At 47.0% G+C, this 19,831-nt stretch overlaps 1 protein-coding gene across 1 annotated transcript in view; it reads right to left on the bottom strand.

Moving 5' to 3' along the window:
• LOC108927775 (ephrin type-A receptor 3-like) overlaps nt 1–19,831 on the bottom strand; it is a 54,707-nt gene that overhangs the window by 14,024 nt on the left and 20,852 nt on the right. The window contains exons 4-8 of the mRNA XM_018741315.1: nt 13,050–13,205; nt 11,322–11,669; nt 9,890–10,002; nt 8,733–8,895; nt 6,748–6,856 (exon numbers count right to left, since the gene is read on the bottom strand). Of these exons, the coding sequence (XP_018596831.1) occupies nt 6,748–6,856; nt 8,733–8,895; nt 9,890–10,002; nt 11,322–11,669; nt 13,050–13,205 (889 nt within the window). The remainder of the gene's footprint in view (nt 1–6,747; nt 6,857–8,732; nt 8,896–9,889; nt 10,003–11,321; nt 11,670–13,049; nt 13,206–19,831) is intronic.

The following is a 19,831-nucleotide window of genomic DNA, read 5'->3' as shown; positions in this document are numbered from 1 at the left end:
CGCAGCGTTTGAACGTTCGTTCAATTGAGCCTCTTTATGGTGTTTGCGGGACCCTAGACGCACAAGAAAATCCTACTTCTTCCACGCTTCGCTCATTTCGCTGCACGTTTCCCATGTTTTACAGTACAAATGAGGTGTACAGGCAGACAGACAGACAAATGCGTGGGCATACAGAAAGATGCAGACAACAAGGGGTGTACGCGTACACACATGCACACACACACACACACACACACACGCGCACAAGAAGTAACCTGTACATATGGGAACTGAACTACGGTAACTATGGCGATTCGGACTTCGCTTCCCTCCCGCTCCAAATCCTAAAGCGCCGGATTCGTATCGGCTGGCCGAGCACTCGAGGAGCACATTTCCAGCACCGCGAGTCTTTATTCGTCCACAAAATAATTAGGCACTGGATTAAACGAGGAGCAATAAATTCAGGCGTGTTTTCTTCTGAAAGGCATTTAAAGACACGGAAGCGCGTTTCTGTTCATTACAGTAATTGAAACGGGCAGAGAGACGGGGCTACTAATGTAACCCTTCGCTCGTGGCTTTATCGCCGCCATCCCACAAGGCAACGGGCTTTAAATGAATGCGGGTCGTCTCGCAGATGCCCCTGGGCGTGGCGGTCGAGGGCCGGTCCGGCCCATGACGCGGTGGCCACGGCAGGCTGCCGTCTGCTGGCTGAGCTGCTGAGCTGCTGAGCGGAAGAGGAGCGCATGGATGGAGCTTCATGCGCTAAGCTCTGCGAAGGACACAGAACGTCAATATGTTGCATAAAAAAAAGCAGCCTTAATGGAAGTAATATAATAATGTATTTTGGACGTATTTGCTTTGCTTTTCCAGTGACGTTTTCTCAATTCCCGCTAAATTACATGGAACATTACATGGAGACTCGCCACAGAATCAGTCCTGCGCAAGTGTGACTGCCATTTTGGTTTCGCTCATCTAGCGCATCGCGTAACCTTCGCACAACACGCCGCGTCACTTGTGCCGTCGTTTCGTGAAGCTCTGGCTCAACGCTGCGGGACTGAGGAAGGTCCCCTTTGTCTTTATGGTCTCTGCATGAGGACGCCAGTGGGTACTGCCATCACACTCCACTCTCTCGAAAGTAAAGTACCACCCGGAGAAGGTCGAACTGAGACGAAAATATGTTTGGCGTCGGGTGTTCTTCTCTTTCGCTCATCGAGAACGATCTTGACGCCTCAATGTGAGCAGTCTTTCGCACGTGTACTGCAGCACGAAACTACAGCCCATTAGTCGAAGAGCAGCAAAGAAAAACACAAAGACCCAAATGGACTCAGTTGGCTCCATTTACAGGGACAATGGTTTTTTTCCATCGAGTCTGCCAGGGAAGGCCACTGAAACGGTTTCATTAGCATCACACCGATCCGCGGTCCCATCTGCTACCTCCGCAGGTGTGCAAACAAGGGCGTTTCGACCCGCAGATGAAGCCAGTTCTTCCAGGACAGGAAGACACCTGTGCGGTCCACCATGGCGGCCGACCGTCTTGTTGTCATGCTCCAAGGAGAAAATTCGGGCCAAATCGCCAGCAGAGCTATGGCGTCGGCTAATTGCTCCTCGAAGACAAGGAAGACAGGCAGGGAGCGAAGGAAAGAAAGGAGCAGTTCGACAAGCGATCACCATCTGCTCACGATAACGGCGCCAACTGTGCGATCGCGCCTGTCGGCCTCGTTCGGTCAAAGCGTCTGAACTAAAACTGCAGAGCGTTAGAAATGCTGCTCTTCACTAGTGCGGCCTGCTTCCGAGCAGCTAACCCTTCGCCTCCGTACATACAATCCACGCAGTTCATAAGCTTCCGTTAACCTGTCCTTCACAGGCCTCTTGGGGTTCCGGTGGACAGCGACGCACCGGTTGGCTTTGAAAACAACACTAAAGTCTAAACCATTTCACCTTCTTTTAGTCATGTCCTTTGAGGAGTCTCCACCTTGACAATGGTCCATTTACCCCACTGTAGCAGTGTCCCTCTTATTGTACCATGGTCACCATCAAGGGTGTGGTGCTGTGGTGGGTTTGGCCAGTGCGTGCTGTGTTGTGGGTCTGGGGTTCGAGTCCTGCTTGGGGTGCCTGGCGGCGGACTGGCATCCTGTCTCGGGTGTATCCCCTCCCCCTTTGGCCTTGTGCCCTGTGTTGCTGGGTTCGACCGCTTTACCACAAGCGGTTACGGATGGTTACTGTTGACAGTAGATGAGGTCTACAGTGCCCCTCTAGGGTTCCTTCTAATTTGATGAGTTTATGCCTTTCTCGAAGAGAGATTTTGGCACAGGTGGTAAATTCCTCACTGTCCTCGACTTTCAACATTTGGCAAGCATGTGCATGACTGTGGTTTGGTTGCAGGTTCAGAGCCTCAAAAGTGGCTGTGTGACCCCTTCCACACTGACAGGCCTCAAAAATGTTCTCCGGGGGTCTTCAGGAATTTAGCGACATGGTGTCTCTCTGACATACTGTGTTTTGGCAACCTGACTTTTCATTGTAAAGGTTAAAGTTCGGAAAATTTATATTGGACATAAATGGACTAAATCAGACCTTACTGTACACCATGTATGACACCAAATACTCTCTTAATTAGACTGATGTAACTAATTTAACAGTTTCACACATTTACTTGGAGCCTCCTTCTAACTTTACTGGGAAACACACAAAAGAAATGAAAGAACAATGTTGGTTTTATTTCTGACTCCCTTCACATAATACAAGAAGTAACAGAAATGTGATCAAATTCAATAAAGAAAATAGGGAAGAGTGCAGCCTGGCGACCCGGTCAGGGTGTAGACACCCCCCTCCCCCACTTAGCCTCGTGCCCAGTAATTCCAGATAGGCTCTGGACCCCTGCAACCCTAACCACAACAAGCAGTCAGTGTAAATGGATGGATGGATAGATGGATGGATGGATGGATGGATGGATGACTTCTTATGAAAGTGTACACGTTTGGGAACACACTCAAACGTAAAAGAGCTCAGCCCCACAGTTTGAAAGCGTAAGATTAAGATACTGTGAAGTGGATTTCACTCTAAAGCATTTCCAGATGTTCCTCTTTTCCCTTTTTGTCCTATTTTCTCCTGCTCATTGTACTGCAAGCAAATGTTTTTGTGTCTTCGGTAGATCCCTGTAATGTGTGCTGTATAGGCACAGGTACTCGAAATGATGGTACTCACTACTTTGTTCTTTCAAAACAAACACATAAATACAAACAGGCATGCGCACAAATTCACACACGCCCATACTGTATTTACACGTGTTCACTTGTCTGTATACATAACACTTTTACAGACCAAAGTAGTTTTATAACTATTTTTCCAGTCATGTGCCACATTCTTGCTGTCACGAAAAAGCAGAAAGAAAAGTGTTCAGAAGAAAAACATCCGGAGTCCAAATCCAAACATGTACAATGAAAAATTTGTCATAATTTTGCTCCCTTTAACTACATGTACTACTGTATAATATATACATACTGTATATACTATATACACTATAATAGGCTTCCACATTTTTTCCTTACACACAGGATTTCTGGAAGGCTATTTAGACTCCAAGAGAAAAAGATAAACTGGAGAAAGGATGGAGATGCAAGCCAAGCCTTGAAAATGGAGCCTCAGTGTCTTTTTCAGCTCTAACCAGAATTTCACGCTGTGTGGGGTTTCTAATTACCATACGATGTTTGGGATACTCTTGTTCCAAACACATTTAGGCACGTTTTGCAGTTCCCACTCCAAAACGAAAACAAGTTTTCAGATCGCTGACCTAAAACTGTCACACTCTCCAACACTTGGCTATTCCTGCCCTTTTAAAGCTCGGGGACTAATTGATGAGGATAAGGAGCTTTTACAAAGCATGGCCTCTTAGAGCCACAATACAACCAGGCCACACATCTGCTCCTGCGTGCAGCACTGTGATTTGCATTTGGGATTAAGAAATAGTTATAAATTGAGTTCTTTTTGAACCTAGACAGGGACTGCTAATTTCTACAGAAAATATGTAAAAACAGGATCCAATGGACCACTGACCACTTTGACTGCTAAACAACATGTATTTAACACTGTATAAGGCTGTAAAAGAAATGAGAATACACTGTACTGTACTTTGTAAGGTTTCAGGTGGCATTGTGGTTAAGGAAGTGGTCCTGTGGACCATGTTCTTAAGTAAGACACTCCCCCTAACCCTAGTCATGCAGAACTCACAAAAAGAAAAAGGAAAGAAATAACTCCAGTTCAACAAAAAATACTGTTTTATGATTGTCTATGACGTATCTAATTAAAGTCCATATTACATTTTAAAACAAAAAGGAACATAAGTGTTTTTTGGCTGGTGCCGTCTTGTTGCCGCTCATCTTCATCTCCATCAGTCTCTCTCCTTATCTGCCCCTCTGGATCATTCTCCTCCCTCCCTCTCCTCTCTCTCCTCGGCTCTCCTCCCCTCTTCTCTCCTTCTCTCCTCTCCTCTCTGCCTCCTCAGCATCCTCCAGCCCACACCTATTTCCCACCACTGCTTTTTCTCTCACTTCTTGTCTCTAAAGCATCCTCTTTGATGTGCTGCAATGTCTAAGAGAAGCCATAAACACATCCGGAGAGATGGTCCTTTTTGTGTTTAAAAGGAACACACGCGCAAAATGTACGCGCACTCAGAAACACTTCACCTTGCTCACATCACATCCACATTCCTCTCAAAGCTCTCCTGCCTGATGACTCTTTCTTCTATAGTACTTTTCTCTCCACGTTTCCAACATTCCCTCTCCCACCCCCCCACCCCCGCCACCACTCCGGCTCTTCCTCTTTGTCTATCATCAGTCTTCAGAAAGATGCATCAGAGATGGAACTGAAACATTCTGAAGACATAGTACATGTACAGGTAGGATGCATTCCCGTTTGAGTGCAGGTAACTTATGATAGATTCCATTCCAATGAGCTTATTGCAAAGGCCCTCATACTATATTACATGAGCCATAGGGAGGGACACTATATAAACATGTGATGTACACCAACACACATACATACGTTGTACAGTAGAGCTTTGGTAAGGTTTTTCATGAATTTTACACATGATTCAAAAGTCACTAATAGAAAATAATAACACATTTATTTATTTAGCAGACACTTTTAGCCAAAGTGACTTCCAATGAGCTCTATGTAGTGTTATCAGCCCACACACCTTATTCACCGCAGTGACTTACACTGCTAGATACACTGCTTACGGTGGGTCACTCATCCATACATCAGTTGAACACACACACACTCTCTCTGTGTCACTCACACACTATGGGAGAACCTGAACTGCATGTGCTTGAACTGTAGGAGGAAACCAGAGCACCCAGTGGAAATCCACGCAGACACAGGGAGAACATGCAAATTCCACACAGACTGAGCGGGGATCGAACCCACATCCTCTCACACCAAACAGGGGCTGTGAGACAGCAGGGCTCCTTGCTGTGCCACTGTGCCTCTCACAGATAACACTAATATAGTACAAAACATTTTCTGCTGCACAAATATTTTCACCTTCATTTCTAAATCTACAATCTTTTGCTTTTTTCCTCCACCTCACCAGCATACTCACAATATTGGTTGCTCACCATTGTAAAAAAAAAAAAAAGACTTTACTGGAATCGCAAACAAAACGTTCTGTAAACAAGACAAAGTTTTTGTTGATAAAATGCAATCGCTGATCGAAGCAGTGACTGTCGGTAAGAGGTATGTGTGAGTTGTGGCAACACAGCCAGCCGACGTTATCGCACAGCGGACTGATTGGTCGTCAATCGATGTCACACCCAAACACACACATTTTCTAAACCGCTTGTCCCATACGGGGGTCACGGGGAACCGGAGCCAACCCGGCAACACAGGGCGTAAGGCCGGAGGGGGAGGGGGGACACCCAGGACGGGACGCCAGTCCATCGCAAGGCACCCCAAGCGGGACTCGAACCCTAGACCCACTAGAGAGCAAGACCCGGTCCAACCCACTGCCCCCTCACACCCAAACGTTTACTTAGAAATAACATAACAAGGTTGATGGGATGGATGTCAGCTTGTCGTAAGTAACATATGTCACAAGTCGAGGACTACCTGTATGTGGCTGTATTCCCATATGTGTGCATCTGTTCACTGGTGCGTGAGTGTATCTGCGTAGCCATATGTGTGTATAGGGTGTTTTTTTTTGGAATTTCGAGTTTGTGTAATCAGTAAAGTGTACAGTGGTGAGCTACACAGGCAATCACCTTGGCTGTACATTAAAAGTACAATAGGAGACATCAATACAAGTCCGGGGAGGAAGAGCAATTTCATTTAGCTGGCCAATACTAACACTAATAATGGAGCAGAAATGGGATTTCTCTTATAACCACATTCATTTAGTGATTTCCTTGAAGCTAAGTGGAATGCAGATGGGGGTGCGGTGGCGTAGCAGGTTTCGCTGGGTCTCTGGCGGGTCTGGGGTTCAAGTTCTGCTTGGGGTGCCTTGCGATGGACTAGTGTCCCGTCCTGGGTGTGTCCCCTCCCCCTCCAGCCTTGCACCCTATGTCGCCGGGTTAGGCTCCGGCTCGGGACGAGCGGCTTCAGCCAGCGCGTGTAATTGGAATGGGCACATAATCTCTTGAAGCATATGTTGAAGCAATAAATTTCCAAATGCAGCAGTCCACTTAAACCAATTGTTTGTGCAATGAAACTTGCAGAAAATGCTTTTTTCTCTGTGCTTCTGAGTGATTTAGTGATGTAGAATGTGGGAGTTCTCACCTGCCGCTCACAACAAAGCAGGCAACCAGGAGCACGAGGAGGACCACACCTCCAGCGATGGATACAGCCAGGATGGTGGCCTGGTTGGGGTCACCCATAGCCAACATGTCTGTGGGAGAGGCAGGAAGAGCAGCAAAACATGAACAGATATTGATCCACGGGACTGATACTACTGATGAGTCCGTTATGTGGATCCATTACTATTATTATTATTACATTGAGTGCTGAAGCCTGATTTACGAGAGGGAGCTACAACTTATATCACATGGGAGCCTAGAGTTACAGTTACAGTACAGTAACACTCAACATAACGCAGTGAAGTCCTTTGCGGCACAAGCTACACTAACGTTTTGTGACTCCAGATTCCAGATATTCACCTCCAAGAGTAACTGGAAGATTTTTTTATACTACAACATAGAGGTGGCAATTTGTGTAAAAACAAGGAGCTTTAATTGCAAAGATTTAGTGAACAGTCTAGGGAACATCTTGGAAGCCTCGACCCATTCCAGACCTTCAATGAGCTGCCTTAAAGTGACATCTGTGCCAAAAAACATTGTTTGGGGATAATAAACAGGCTCCTAACAAGAGATATTTCTTCTGAAAGCCAATGCGTCACACGGAATAAATCTGTAAATCCATGCAAATTACAACAGGAGCTGATTGTGTTGCAGAATAGAATGAACAGTTTGGACAGCACAGTGTTTGAAGTGCTCTCAAGCAGCCAAGGCTTAAGTGAGAAAAAACAAAATGAACGAGCAAAGCGGAGAAGAAAAACCAGCAGGTTTGTTAACATGGGGGTCCAGAAGTGTGGTTCTGAACCCAGGGCCCATGTGTGGAACACTTGGATATATATACTGGGATATACTGGGATATGTACTGGGTCTATTATACTAAAGCTGGACACTGTATGTACATGATATATTAATAAATGTCACCATTGATACAGGCACAAACAGCCAATTAATACAAGGGGTACAGAAAATAGTCAAGTGGTCTGCAAGGCTGAGCGTCATCATATCTGAGCAAAGGGATGTTCAAATCACTCAGATACATGAGTCCATTATGGAATGAAATACTTTCAAAATGTAAACATGCCTACCGTTCACTCACCTTAAACCCTCACTTAGCAAGTCATGTCATATGTCAACTTCACTTTTTTTCCGTGCTATTTATAATGTCGCTCTGATTTCACTACTGTAAAATACTTCTTAATTTTATGGGCTTTTTATTTCTGATGAAAATTGGTCATCAAATGTATCCCTTTGTTTGCACCAACTGATTTTAATGTGCTTTGTCACAATAAACATTAATTTAATGGGATCGGTTCCAGTCTACCAACCACATTAAAAGCATTGAGGCTGACACGAACCCAAAGCTCTCCAGCTTCGATCCAGATATTACGTCTGATATCTCATGAAAAGTAATTGTGCACTTCATTGAATAAAGTTAATTAACAAACAACTTCACAAGATGTGCATTTGTATGTCAAAATGTTTGCATTTTTTACCTGACTACATGCATACAGGGGGACAGCTGGCAGTATAGCGGTCAGCATTACTGTGTTTGGCCCCAAAGGCTGCAGGTTCAAACCCCACCTCCAGCTGTAGTACCCTTGAGCAAGGTACTTACCCTAAATTGCTCCAGTAAAATCACCCAGTTTTATAAATGGCTGAATAACTGTAAGCTTGTAACCTTAACATCGTAAGTCGCTTTGGAGAAAAGCGTCCATTGAATGAATAAATGTGACGCAGTAAATCACGTGGTAATTTTAAATTGGAATTTAAGATAAGAGTGGCTGTGGCCACAGTGTGTGTCGTGTCTCGTATCCTTTACTTTGGAAAAGTGGATCTCAGAGCCACCGATCTGATACTACATAGCGTACAGAAACAGGATGCTGATGTAGTGGAGGACTGGAGATGTTCAGGGGCGCACACTGAGAAGAACGGCGGGGCCTTGGGAAGGATCAGTGAAGGGAAGGCACCAACCTTCGTGACTGGTCTCCAGCTCAATCTCACCGCCATAGTTGCCATAACCGCCATCGGTGCGCGCTCGCACCCGGAACACATACGTGGTGCCCGGCTTCAGACCATCCACAGTCATGATATTGGACCTGGTCTTCAGCACTGTGTAGTTCTGGTGCCTCTGATTCTGACAGAATAAAAGCAAACGTTAACATACGGAGCCATCTCCGCTGGCCTAGAATCCGGTTGTACCGGACAAACTATCTGGAAGAGTCCATCGCTAGACACTGAAGCAGGAACGCATCACGACCGTTAAAGAAGCGAAACACAACGTTGACACAACTGATAACCAAGGTCCCATTATGAAGCCATTCTGAACTCCAGCGGAAGATCAGTGGTAAACATTCCAGAATATAATTTAACAGGCCCGATTAAAAGCGTTGACGATGTGCGAAGCCCAGTGGGAAACATGTTTATGTGCAGTTCCAGTGTTCCATCATCTGTTTTTCTTCCGTTTTACCATTGTTGATCAGACAGATGTTCCTCTCACTCAACTGCTTTCACAGATCAAGGACTGCGGGTCCTCACTGTGACGCACGGATTCACATACAATAAACAACTAATTAAACTGAAGCCCTTAGGTAATTGAATTTTTCAGGAGCTCCTACAAACAAACAGAATGGAACAGCTCGTTGTGCATACATAAGTAAAAAATGTCACTCCAGTCATGCTCAATGAGCGCCGTAAAAACAACCGTCATAGTAGAGTGTTTCATAAAGGCAGCGTCTTCTGTAAGGGTAACCGAAATACCGTACGCACCCATCGCCCAGAGAATTTCACTTTACTCTTTGTGGCTATGCTGCCAGACACTTTTCTATATTCAAAGCACTTTAATTTTAAACAGAGTGTTACTGTGCAAAGGGACTGGTCAGATTACTTTTCAAGGTTTCGATTCATATCGCGGTACATTTTACAGTGAATGTCTCCTGAAATCCATTGAAGAGGCTAGAGCTCGAAGGCTGCTTGTCCCGCCTTTTTTCCTTTGCGTCCGGAACGTGCTCTAACACAGTGAGGAGACCGCGCATTTGTTTCTGTAAGGAGTGGAGTTGTTCCCAGAACAGTCTACACGGTCCAATGTGCAGGGGTCAAAGGTTATCGCAGGGAATCAGCACGGATCCTACCTTCTCGTAGTAGATAACCTCGTACTCCAGAACCGTGCCCACGGCCTGGTCGGGCTCTTGCCAGGCCAGAGTGATGCTGTCCCTGCTCTTTCTCTCCTTCAGGACCACGTTCACTGGGGAGAAGAAGCAGATGGAGCAGGGGGAGACACAGAACAAGAGTAAGTGGGACTGATGGCAACAGCGGAGGGAGGAGGATTCATCTCACTGCTAATTAAAGAGTGCAGGAGCTTGGAAATGGGGAGGAGGGGCGTGGAGTTGGGAAATGGGAAACGGTAGCTGTTGAATCTCCTGGGGTGGGGGTAGGGGGGGTGAATTAGCATCCCTACACCATCCACCCTCTCGGGGAGGTGAGATGAGGAGCTCTGGCTCAGGAAATCCGCCCCATGGTGCCAAAGGAGGCAACAAATCCTTCAAGATGCGATTGCACACACTCCACTGCATGCACCTGGTGAGGACAACCTCCACAAACACACACGTACACACAGACGCACGCACATAAACCTCCAGCATGTTTTCCAGGTGGTGCCAAGTCCGTTTACCATATGTACTCCATAGCGGTCTCCACACATACGCACCCAAGGCTGCCACAGAGCTCCAGGATTGGATCTGTGGGCAACTGAAGGTGATTTTAGCAGCTGCTACGGGAATTTTGAACAAGCAATTCTCCACACCATCACGTCACTGGACGTGAAGCACTGCGTAATCTTTCGTACGGCGCTGGAATCTGAGGTTGAGCTACTTCCTAGCACCAACAAAAACCCACTTACAGCCTGGTGTACCCTGGGTAAGAATGCTCATCCAGAAAGGCAAAAAGGCCTTCTTTGGACACGGCGACATCAAAGTGCTTCAGCGGATTAATGACGTGATCCAACAGGAAAGAGCTCCTTCAGCTGTAAATCGGCCACTCTCAACTCAAAGGTGACTCATAGCCACCTGAAAGGCAGCATAAAGCACGATGCCGGAGTCTAGCGGAGATGCTTCCATTCACAGGGAGCAACTAAAACTTGCAGTCTCTCAACACTTGTGTCAGGCTTTCAGCAGCAGTGCAATGAAAAGACTCGAACCCTTCAGAAACATCTCGAGCCCTTTTAAGCAATGCAGCAGTCAGAGCTGTCAGAGAGAATCAATTCCGTTAGAAATATACCGCGGTTTACCCTGGAGGGTGAGATGCCGGCAGGGAAACGGCGGTACAAGGACAAAACTTTTCATCAGTGACTAAGCAAACCATATTTACAAGTGTCCGGATGGGAGCAACTCAGCGCAGTGATTGGAGAAACGGACCAGTAACTGAGCAGGATCAAGTTTAAATCCCAACAGAGGCCTTGCGATGTACGACTTTATGGAAACGTGGTGATGGGACAAGGCACCGGCCTACGTGACTCGACTGGCTTGTGGGTGCTGTGTTTTGTGGTGTTTGTCTGATAAGGCTCACCTTTCTGGCTGGTGGTGACATTGAAGAAGACCACTTGGTGGGGGCTGCCGCTCAGGTCCGACACTCCATTGAGCGCTTCCACGCTGAAGGTGTAGTTGGTCCGGGGCTGGAGGTCCGTCACCAACACCTGGGGGAGGCTCAGGCCAAACTGACGTGGGACAAAGTGAGGACCGCCACCCCCTCCGCTGCGGCAGGGCCAACACGACACGCCGTCCGCGGTGCACTGCTTGCAATGGACGTTGTAGGTGACGTCCCCACGACCCCCGCTGTCTCGAGGAGGGCTCCACTCCAGGGCCACCGATGTCTCGTTGACGGTGGAAATGACGCTCTCCGGTGCTGAGGGAGGCCCTAGGGCAACACACACGGGCACAGTCCAGCACACACACGCATACGTGGAAGCATAAAAGTAGCCAAATATGCAGACGTGGAACGAATGGGAGCAGGAGGAGAGGACAGGAGAAAGTTGGAACGAGTGAAGGGTTCTATGAGTCACTGCGTGTTCACTGTTCTTGAGTGATTCTCCAAAGCCGTGTGTTATTCCTCTCATCCCTTTTACGCTGGACAGGGGCCTTTTAACTTTGTTTCACTGCTATAACACTTGTAAGGAGGTCTCGTGCACTGTTCTCATGTCGCTTGGACCTGAGAGACGGCGCCACTGCTATGAGTCAGGAGTCCGGAAGCAACGCAGTACAAATCAAGGTAGTGTGGTCATATTCAGCTAAGCTCGCTGCAAACTTGTACCACGTCATTGACCAAACTTAACCAAACCTGACCGATTTCAGCTAAAGTCCAGGTACATGAACGTGAATGAATAAGCAAGGATATCAGACTGCAAGCAATCTACAGTTACCTTAAATGACAGCATCTGTCAAATACATATTAAGTGTTAAAAACACGGAAAGGCCCTCAGTCGTCCCAGGGAACATGCTGTGGAAACGGGGCCTTTTTATAATCTTTGTCCACTAACCTACGTATTTATCCTTTGCTTCCAACCCTTTACACATCTCAACAGGTCCCTCGCAGCACTGTGAGGCACTATGAAAAAACAGTGGAAGCTCTGCCGGAGAATAGCACAATTTGTAAACCTGGGGGTTTTCGCCTCCATTCTGCACACAGGGGCTCCGACATCACCGGTGCAGTGAGATTAACGGATGGATGCTGAAAATTGAAATCCGAGCAGTTGGACCTCCGTTCTTGTGAGGTGGGAGCCGTGCTTTTCTATTCCGACAAAGATGGTAATGAAAGGCAGAGCTATCTTCTCCCTCTGCTGTTTGTTATTGCCATGTGTGTCAGTGCAGAGGCGTGATTTATGCCCAGAATCTGGATAATTAGATTACTGCTTTGTTGTTGCTTCCTGGCACTTTGGGTTGTCTAAACAAAGCTCCCACGTTCCACTGATTGCCCTCCTTTTGAGTTTTAATAAACCAAAGAATCTTGACTTTAATATACACTCATATTATAGTTATTATAGGCAGTTCTTCTCTTTTTACAATGTTCCAGATATCAGCTCATCCAACCCACATACACCCAGAACGTATCAAGACACACGGTCTTAAAATGTCACAGGGATTACGGTCACTCTCGCCAGGACACACTTGGCTGTGACTTTGTTTCTTACAGAAATTCTATGGTTGCCATAGTGACCCCAAAGCTTGCATAACTTCTGCTCCTCTGCCTTATGCATTTAAAACCTTGGCGAGGGTGTGTGGCAGCGCCATCTCAGCTTACGGGTGCAGGCCATGGAGCGGGGGTCCACGTCAGCCCGGAAGAAGCCCTTCTCACAGGGGCATTCAGAGGCCTGTTCCTGGGTGGAATGGCTGTGAGCTGGGCACTTCGAACAGTGTGCGTCCAGGGATGAGGCCTTGTAGCTACCAGACCTGCAGGCTGAAGTAAAGAACGAGGAAAGCATCATGAGGGGGGGTAAGGAAAACGCAAGGATAGAAGGTAAGGATGTGGGCAAGGTAAGTGCCATGTAAGGAAGGTGAGTACAGGGGAGCGTGTACTGCTGCACAAACGTAGGCGTCGGAGAGCGAACGAGTGTATTCGTGTCAAATAAGCAGACACGTGCTGTCTTTAGCTGAAGCAGCACATCGGGAGTCAATACAATCCTGGATAATAATTGTGCGGCCATCAACGTGTCACGTTTTGCATGCAAACTCATTAGTCTAAGTGGCGATTGGTTGAGCAGTTGACTGATTGATCATCTGACTGATTAAATGGTCTTCCAATGAACCTTCTTTCCTGTACATGTTGCTCTTGGTTGTCCTTGGGCCACAAGTTTAATCAAGGCACCCGCGTTGTGTCCCACTGTAACCGTGAGTGATAAAAAGGGACCCAATAAAAGATAGAGAAGGAAAGGCACTTACAGTAGGGTACCGCTGTACAGGATTTCATTTAAACTGGTATAAATTGTAACCACGCTCATATTACCATTCTGATACAAACACTCAATCGCCGTACGTTGATTTCACCGGCTCTACGCAAACTCCCATTAAACCCAAAAGCTTTTCATCTGAGGATCCTGCACCTTATTTTTAGGTCGCAAGTCCAGAAACTCCGAACCTGAAACGGGCAGTAGATGGAAAAGATCCAAGCCTAACAAAAACACTTCCAGAAGCTCTGAAGTTCCAGATTCCTTCCCACCTTGTGAAGATCTAACGTGCCGTGAGATGATTCCGCTGCTTTCGTAGACGGTGGAAGAAGGGACCTGGGACCTGGGACCTGGGACCTGTTCTACTTCACTGCTGATCGGTGGTTGGGAAGCTGGATTTCTCCGGACTGTTGAACAGTCCCTCGCTCGGCAGGCTTATTTACATCGCTTACTAGTTTACACCTCGTCCTTTTACACTGCCGCATGTTTCGCTGAAGCAATTAAGGTAAAGTGAATTTGTCAAGGGAAGCAGGAGCTCCAGCCAAGCTAATTTGCTTGTGCCACATGCTGTGTGGGTGCAGAGCGCTTACGCAACGTGCGCAACTGAAGGCAGCAAACGGCCGAGGACGGTACGGCCGCCCCGACGCGCAGGGAATTCCCAGCAGCACGCGGGAGAAGCCGCAGCTCCCAGGCATCCTTAATCAATAGCCGAAAGCCTCCTTCCGCGAGAGGGCATCTGTCAGGCGCGACAAATTGATCACGCTGCATAGATCCCAATCCCACCCAGGGGTTTTCTGCTGGAGGGGAGCTGTACGCAGTGCATCATGAATCGATTCCAACAGTAAATCAGCAGAGAGAGAAAATAATACCTAAATAAAACACATCTCAGACAGCTTCTGCGGAGCTGCGATATTAAATATTAACATACTCGTGCCAGGACTTCTTTGTTTATGGCGATCAATAGCTTTTAGGTTTTAAAGTCGCAAACCACAGGGGTGCTGGTGTGACGCGTCCTGGAGCCAGCATGGCTTTTCGGAAGCACTTAGTCATGCAGCCAAGCTATCTGGGGTATTCGCTAGCCCTCTTGCTTCATCTTCCACTCTGCTTCTTTACCTCAAAAACGGGATGTGTTACCAAGAGCTGGGGTCAACCAAAGGTTCATTAAGGTGGGCTTCTTCAGTGTTCACGGGTCATGGTACCGCGCCGGTCTTGCTCATCAGGATCTACGTGGTTTTACAGCATTTATTGTCCTGTGAGCTGAAGAAAGCGCAAGAGGTGCTCCTCCATGGGGTCGAAGCCCACGGATCATGTCTAGATCTTAATGTTGGAAATCTTCTTCTTGCACACCTGCCAGTAATATCACACTTTGTACTGCAGTGCTGGACATGGACAGAGAAACACAGTTCCTCTGCTCTGTGTTCAGCACATGGCAGCAGAGTGCTGGAGAAGATGGAAAACAAAGTGCATGTAAGCAGCGTCCAAGCGCTGCGCTGGAACAGGGTAATTCTGGGTTCTTTTTTTCTTCGGGGTCATGCGCGTCATTTAGTCGGGAGAAGAAAAAATAAATATAAAACAAACTTTCCGGAGGCCTGTGGCAATCGTGTAGTATTCATGACATCCGCTGAAACTTTGGAGCCACTTCAGGTCTCATGAATTATACATCTGGCAGCTTCAACTTTTAACAGAGAAACTGCATTAAACAAACAACGTGGTGGAGAATTCCAATCCCTGCCCAGGGAACAGCCTAAAAACCAAAAGCAGAAATGCAGAAATCACTTTGGCATCAGCCTCAGCGCTGACTCAGTGCTTTACACATTTTACATATTGTTTAAGTGGGCTTGGAGCTGCGTTTTCAAAGACGTGCTGCACTCTCTCTAAGGCCCTGCGAGTCTCCACGGTGTTTGTTTGGCTCTTTTTCCTTTTTTTTTCATTACAGAGCTAAAGCCGAGAGATTAAATTACTAATATAATTTGTAAAAAGCAGAGCAAAACTAATAACGTCCAATAGTAATGTAAGTAACGTGGTGTCATGTTTTACTCATTTCAACTCTAAGGCAGGATGTAGGTGCGGAAGCAGTGAAATTCACTCCGATCCCCACCGAGACACCAGGAGTCTTCTGTGGGTGTGAAATCCAATAAAGAGAGTGGAAAAAAAAGACAAACGCTGAAATAATAGCGACTGCACCACCGCCGAGCTGCCCTGGAGAATCGCAGCCCTTCCTACGGCTGTGGTACGCACCCCGGAGAGCGTCGATTACATTTGGAAGGTGTTAATTCGCATCCAGCCCAGACCTGACCGAACCTACTACGGGATATTCAAGAAATTAACGTGAGCCCAGAAGAAGCTAAATATTATGCTTGATCTGCATAGAACTCCGCACTGACAATGAATTTCAACAGGGGACGTGTGTGTACAGAAAAGAGTTTGTATGCAGTAGTGGTGTAGAATATAGTCGTAAATGTATATAGTATAACGGTAGTAAATACACTGCTATGGAAGGATTGCAGCTACTTTGCAGATAAAGGACCAAATGTAAACTGAAGCATCAGGCAGTCATTCCGGGTTGTTGCTATGGCTACGGCCACAAAGCATAAGAGACGAGGTAGGAACTTCTTTAGATCTAGTCTTCGTCCCCCCCCCCGCACCCCACACCCCAACGGCTTTTGCGGGGGCCCTGGATACCAGGATCCCTCTAAAGGAGTGTCAGGAGAGGACAGTAAGTGTCATCACCTCAAAGCAACATTCATTTTGAATTTAAGGAGGGCACACATTCTTGTGCTGTGAATGGCGAGAAGGAACCGAGTGACACCAAGTGAGAACGAACTATAGAAAGTGCGGAGCTGGAGTGGGGATGTATGTTCTGTATAGAGACGGGTGCACCTTCCCAGTCACGTATAATAGACAAAAAAGGTGGAAGCCACAGACACCACAGAGAGGACACCATAAAGGTTTCCATGGCAACGTAATTCCAGAAAGGAGTCCTTTTTGTCAGGTGCGAGCCTCTCTCTGAATAGCCCTTCTCCACTTGGTCCGCTAGGACCGCTGGGACCGCTGGGTCCGCTGGGACCGCTGCGCACTCTGCCTTATCACACCAAACACGTGATGTATGGAGCCCGCCAAGAGCTACACACAACAGGATTGGATTTTGCTGCCCTTTTCAACACCTTGAATCGTTCAAGGTAAACAGGGTAATCTATCCAGCAAGTGTCACTGAATACAAATGAAGCACGCGGGCGGCGACAGGGAAGAGCGAACGCAACAAGCAGCAGCAGCAGCGGCATCCTGAGCGGATCTGACCTGTTGCTGCTGTCTTTGGAGCACATCGGCTGTTTCGATGCGACGTTGCTCTCAATATGAAGTAAAAAGCACTAACGCAAGTGTCTAGATCACGCCAGTGACTTACAGCAGTTACCGCACCACCCAGGCAATATTATAACCGAAGCTCTGACAAAAACTGATGGATTTCGAAACGTCACGTCGATAAAAACTGTCTACAGTGAATATTTACATTTTTAAGTGTCTCAGATGTGATATTTGACAGCACCTGTGACAGTAACGTTGTTCGCATATGCTTACATGCCTGTGTCACACAAATGCAAGTGTATACAGTATATCTTAAGGAAGTAATGTCAGAAATGCGCAAATCCCCCTCAGTCACAAACGTGAGGGACTTAGTTCTGGAGTAAACACTTAATTTACTGCTACCTCTCCTAGGCAGTAAAAAACAAACACACTGCCTCCCGAACAGGGTTAACACCCAGAGCCGGACGCTTCAACACACTCCCGTCTGGCAGCGCCGAAGAGCAAACCGTTCGCCCCAGAGCAACCCTAACGGGGTGGATGTTCGGCATTCTAGAGCTTTCGCTGTCAGTCATTCGGGCTTCAAAAAACTGCAGTGTGTCATGCGTGGTGTGTTCGTGTTTTCCCTGCTGACGCATCCTAATGTCATGATATTAAAAGCGTGACAGGTGTCATGTGTCAAGCAATTGTCAGGTGTTGAGCCATCATTAGCTGTGAAGTGTTTGGCTCCAAACCTTAGTATACAACTGAAGGTCGATAACAACCCCTTGACGGAATATTCTTGGTGGATCTCGTACATCAGCTTCTATCTGGCACCTGATCAGTATGCTGCTTCTTCTCCCTCCCCAGCCCTCTTTGCCCGGAAACAATCTTTTTCATTTAGACCGTATTCCTTTCTCTGGCGTTTCTGACAGCAGCTTCTGAAAACTGCAACATCCTGTCGGATCGCCGCGTAGTCCTTCTGGTTCTGCCTGCTTGCTGGGGGCAACTGGTGGTCACAAGGGGGTGGGCCACAAGGGGGCCCTGGATATGCCTGCCCTCCCCACTTCTCCCCCTCCACCTCTGCAAGGTACTGATGAATTAAACAACATGGCTTCTCTCCCTTCATCTCCACATCAGCCTTCTCAGCCCAAACATTCCCACAAGACTTTAGCTTCACAAACAGTTTCATGTGTCGTTGACGCAGACTTCAAATAAGCCAAGCGAGTTCTCTTAAGAAACAGGCCATTGCATTTAATTTTTTCTTAGCTCTTCACGTTTAAAGAAGTTTTAAAGCTATCCAAAGATCTACCTTAGACCCTGAGCTTTGTTAGGAGAGTCGGAGTCAATGTTCGGTTGGCTTCCGCTCTGCTGACACTGGTAACAGAAGTTACAAAACGGAAGAGCACCCTTTTGCGGAAATGCCGACACATACTGTTCCGGAACATCGTTCGAAATCCCGAAAGCCAATGAAGTCCACCAAATCCCTCCAGGTGCGTGGTTGACAGAGCTCGTGATCTTCCAGTAGGGTAAAGTGAGGTCCTGGGGGAGAGAATCGGTGTCAGTGTATCAGTGAACTGCAGCAGTAGGAACACACACTAGGTGACGACACTAACCCTAAATGCCTGGTTGCAGAGCATCACTGTTTGCCCACAGTTGCATTCAAACACTGGGAAAGCAGGTCTGAGCAAGTCTGCAGAACACTTCGAACTTGCACCCAAAACGGTGATGCATAATTTATCATGAGCAGTTCCTCCATAAAGAAGGTTCTCTTTTTATTGTCCCCTTAGCTGCACTGCATCAACGGACAGGAAGGTGAGCCCACCATGGAGATTTTCCATCCTGCTGACCAAGACAGTACGTCAGCACTGGAGAAGCCTTCAATTTTTGCTTCCTGGCATCTGGATAGCTTGGTCAAAATGATCTGAGAAGAGGAGTGATCCTCCTAGTAAGGGATGCCACATATCCAGTGAGGAATTACAGGCGGTGTGGTTACAGCACCAAACACAATGGGTAATGAAGGCAAGAGCTGACAGCGTCCTTTTCACTATCCACTGTTGTACTTGGAAATAGGTGAAGCACTCCTGGGACCCATTGCCCAACACCACCAGACACGTCCAGCCCTCCAGAATTCGCTTCTTTGACTCCCTAGCCAACTTTCTTTACATTGGCAAAGCCTCTTCACAGACCAACCAACCGCAACGCCTTACTGACGGAGAAGCTTGGAGGTCATCCAAAGGTCTATCGATTTAACAACCGATCAGGTGGGACTTCCGCCCAGGAATCCTAACCAATTACTCTATGCATTGACAGGGAAACGGTGACCTGAAGAAGAGACTTCCTGCCCAATTTGTTTCAAACGTAGATCTCTGGTGCCTCCAACGACTTGTCCTTTAAAAGATGACCTGCACCTATCCCATCATCCTGCTGCAGTAGCGGGTCCAACAGAAAAATCAGTTATTTGAGAAATATAAAGTATTTGAAGATTTCCTTGTTTCCACTGAATATGTCCCCAACTCATCTGCAGATATTCATTTTGCAGATAGTCTTATCTCAGGAAAAGTGTCTCGTGACGACAGCATAGTAAGTGTAAACTGCAGAACGAGTACAGAACAACACGCAGTTTTGCCCTGAAACTGCTTTACTGCATATCAGACAACATCGGTTTGTCCTTTATTTCAACAACAGAATACAGGTTTTGTCCGTCTCCACGAAATGTCCCACATTCATCGGTATCTTCTCACTTCTTCTTGCTCAGCACTCAGATTCAAGTAAATACAAATATTATGAAGAGAGAATGACCAGCTGTTGCAACTGATGATGTGTAACTGCAGCCAACCACACACTCAAACTCCAGCAG

The sequence above is a fragment of the Scleropages formosus genome, chromosome 19, assembly GCF_900964775.1.
Source record: "Scleropages formosus chromosome 19, fSclFor1.1, whole genome shotgun sequence".
Classification (NCBI taxonomy): domain Eukaryota; kingdom Metazoa; phylum Chordata; class Actinopteri; order Osteoglossiformes; family Osteoglossidae; genus Scleropages; species Scleropages formosus.
This window is presented reverse-complemented; position numbering and strand designations above follow the sequence as displayed.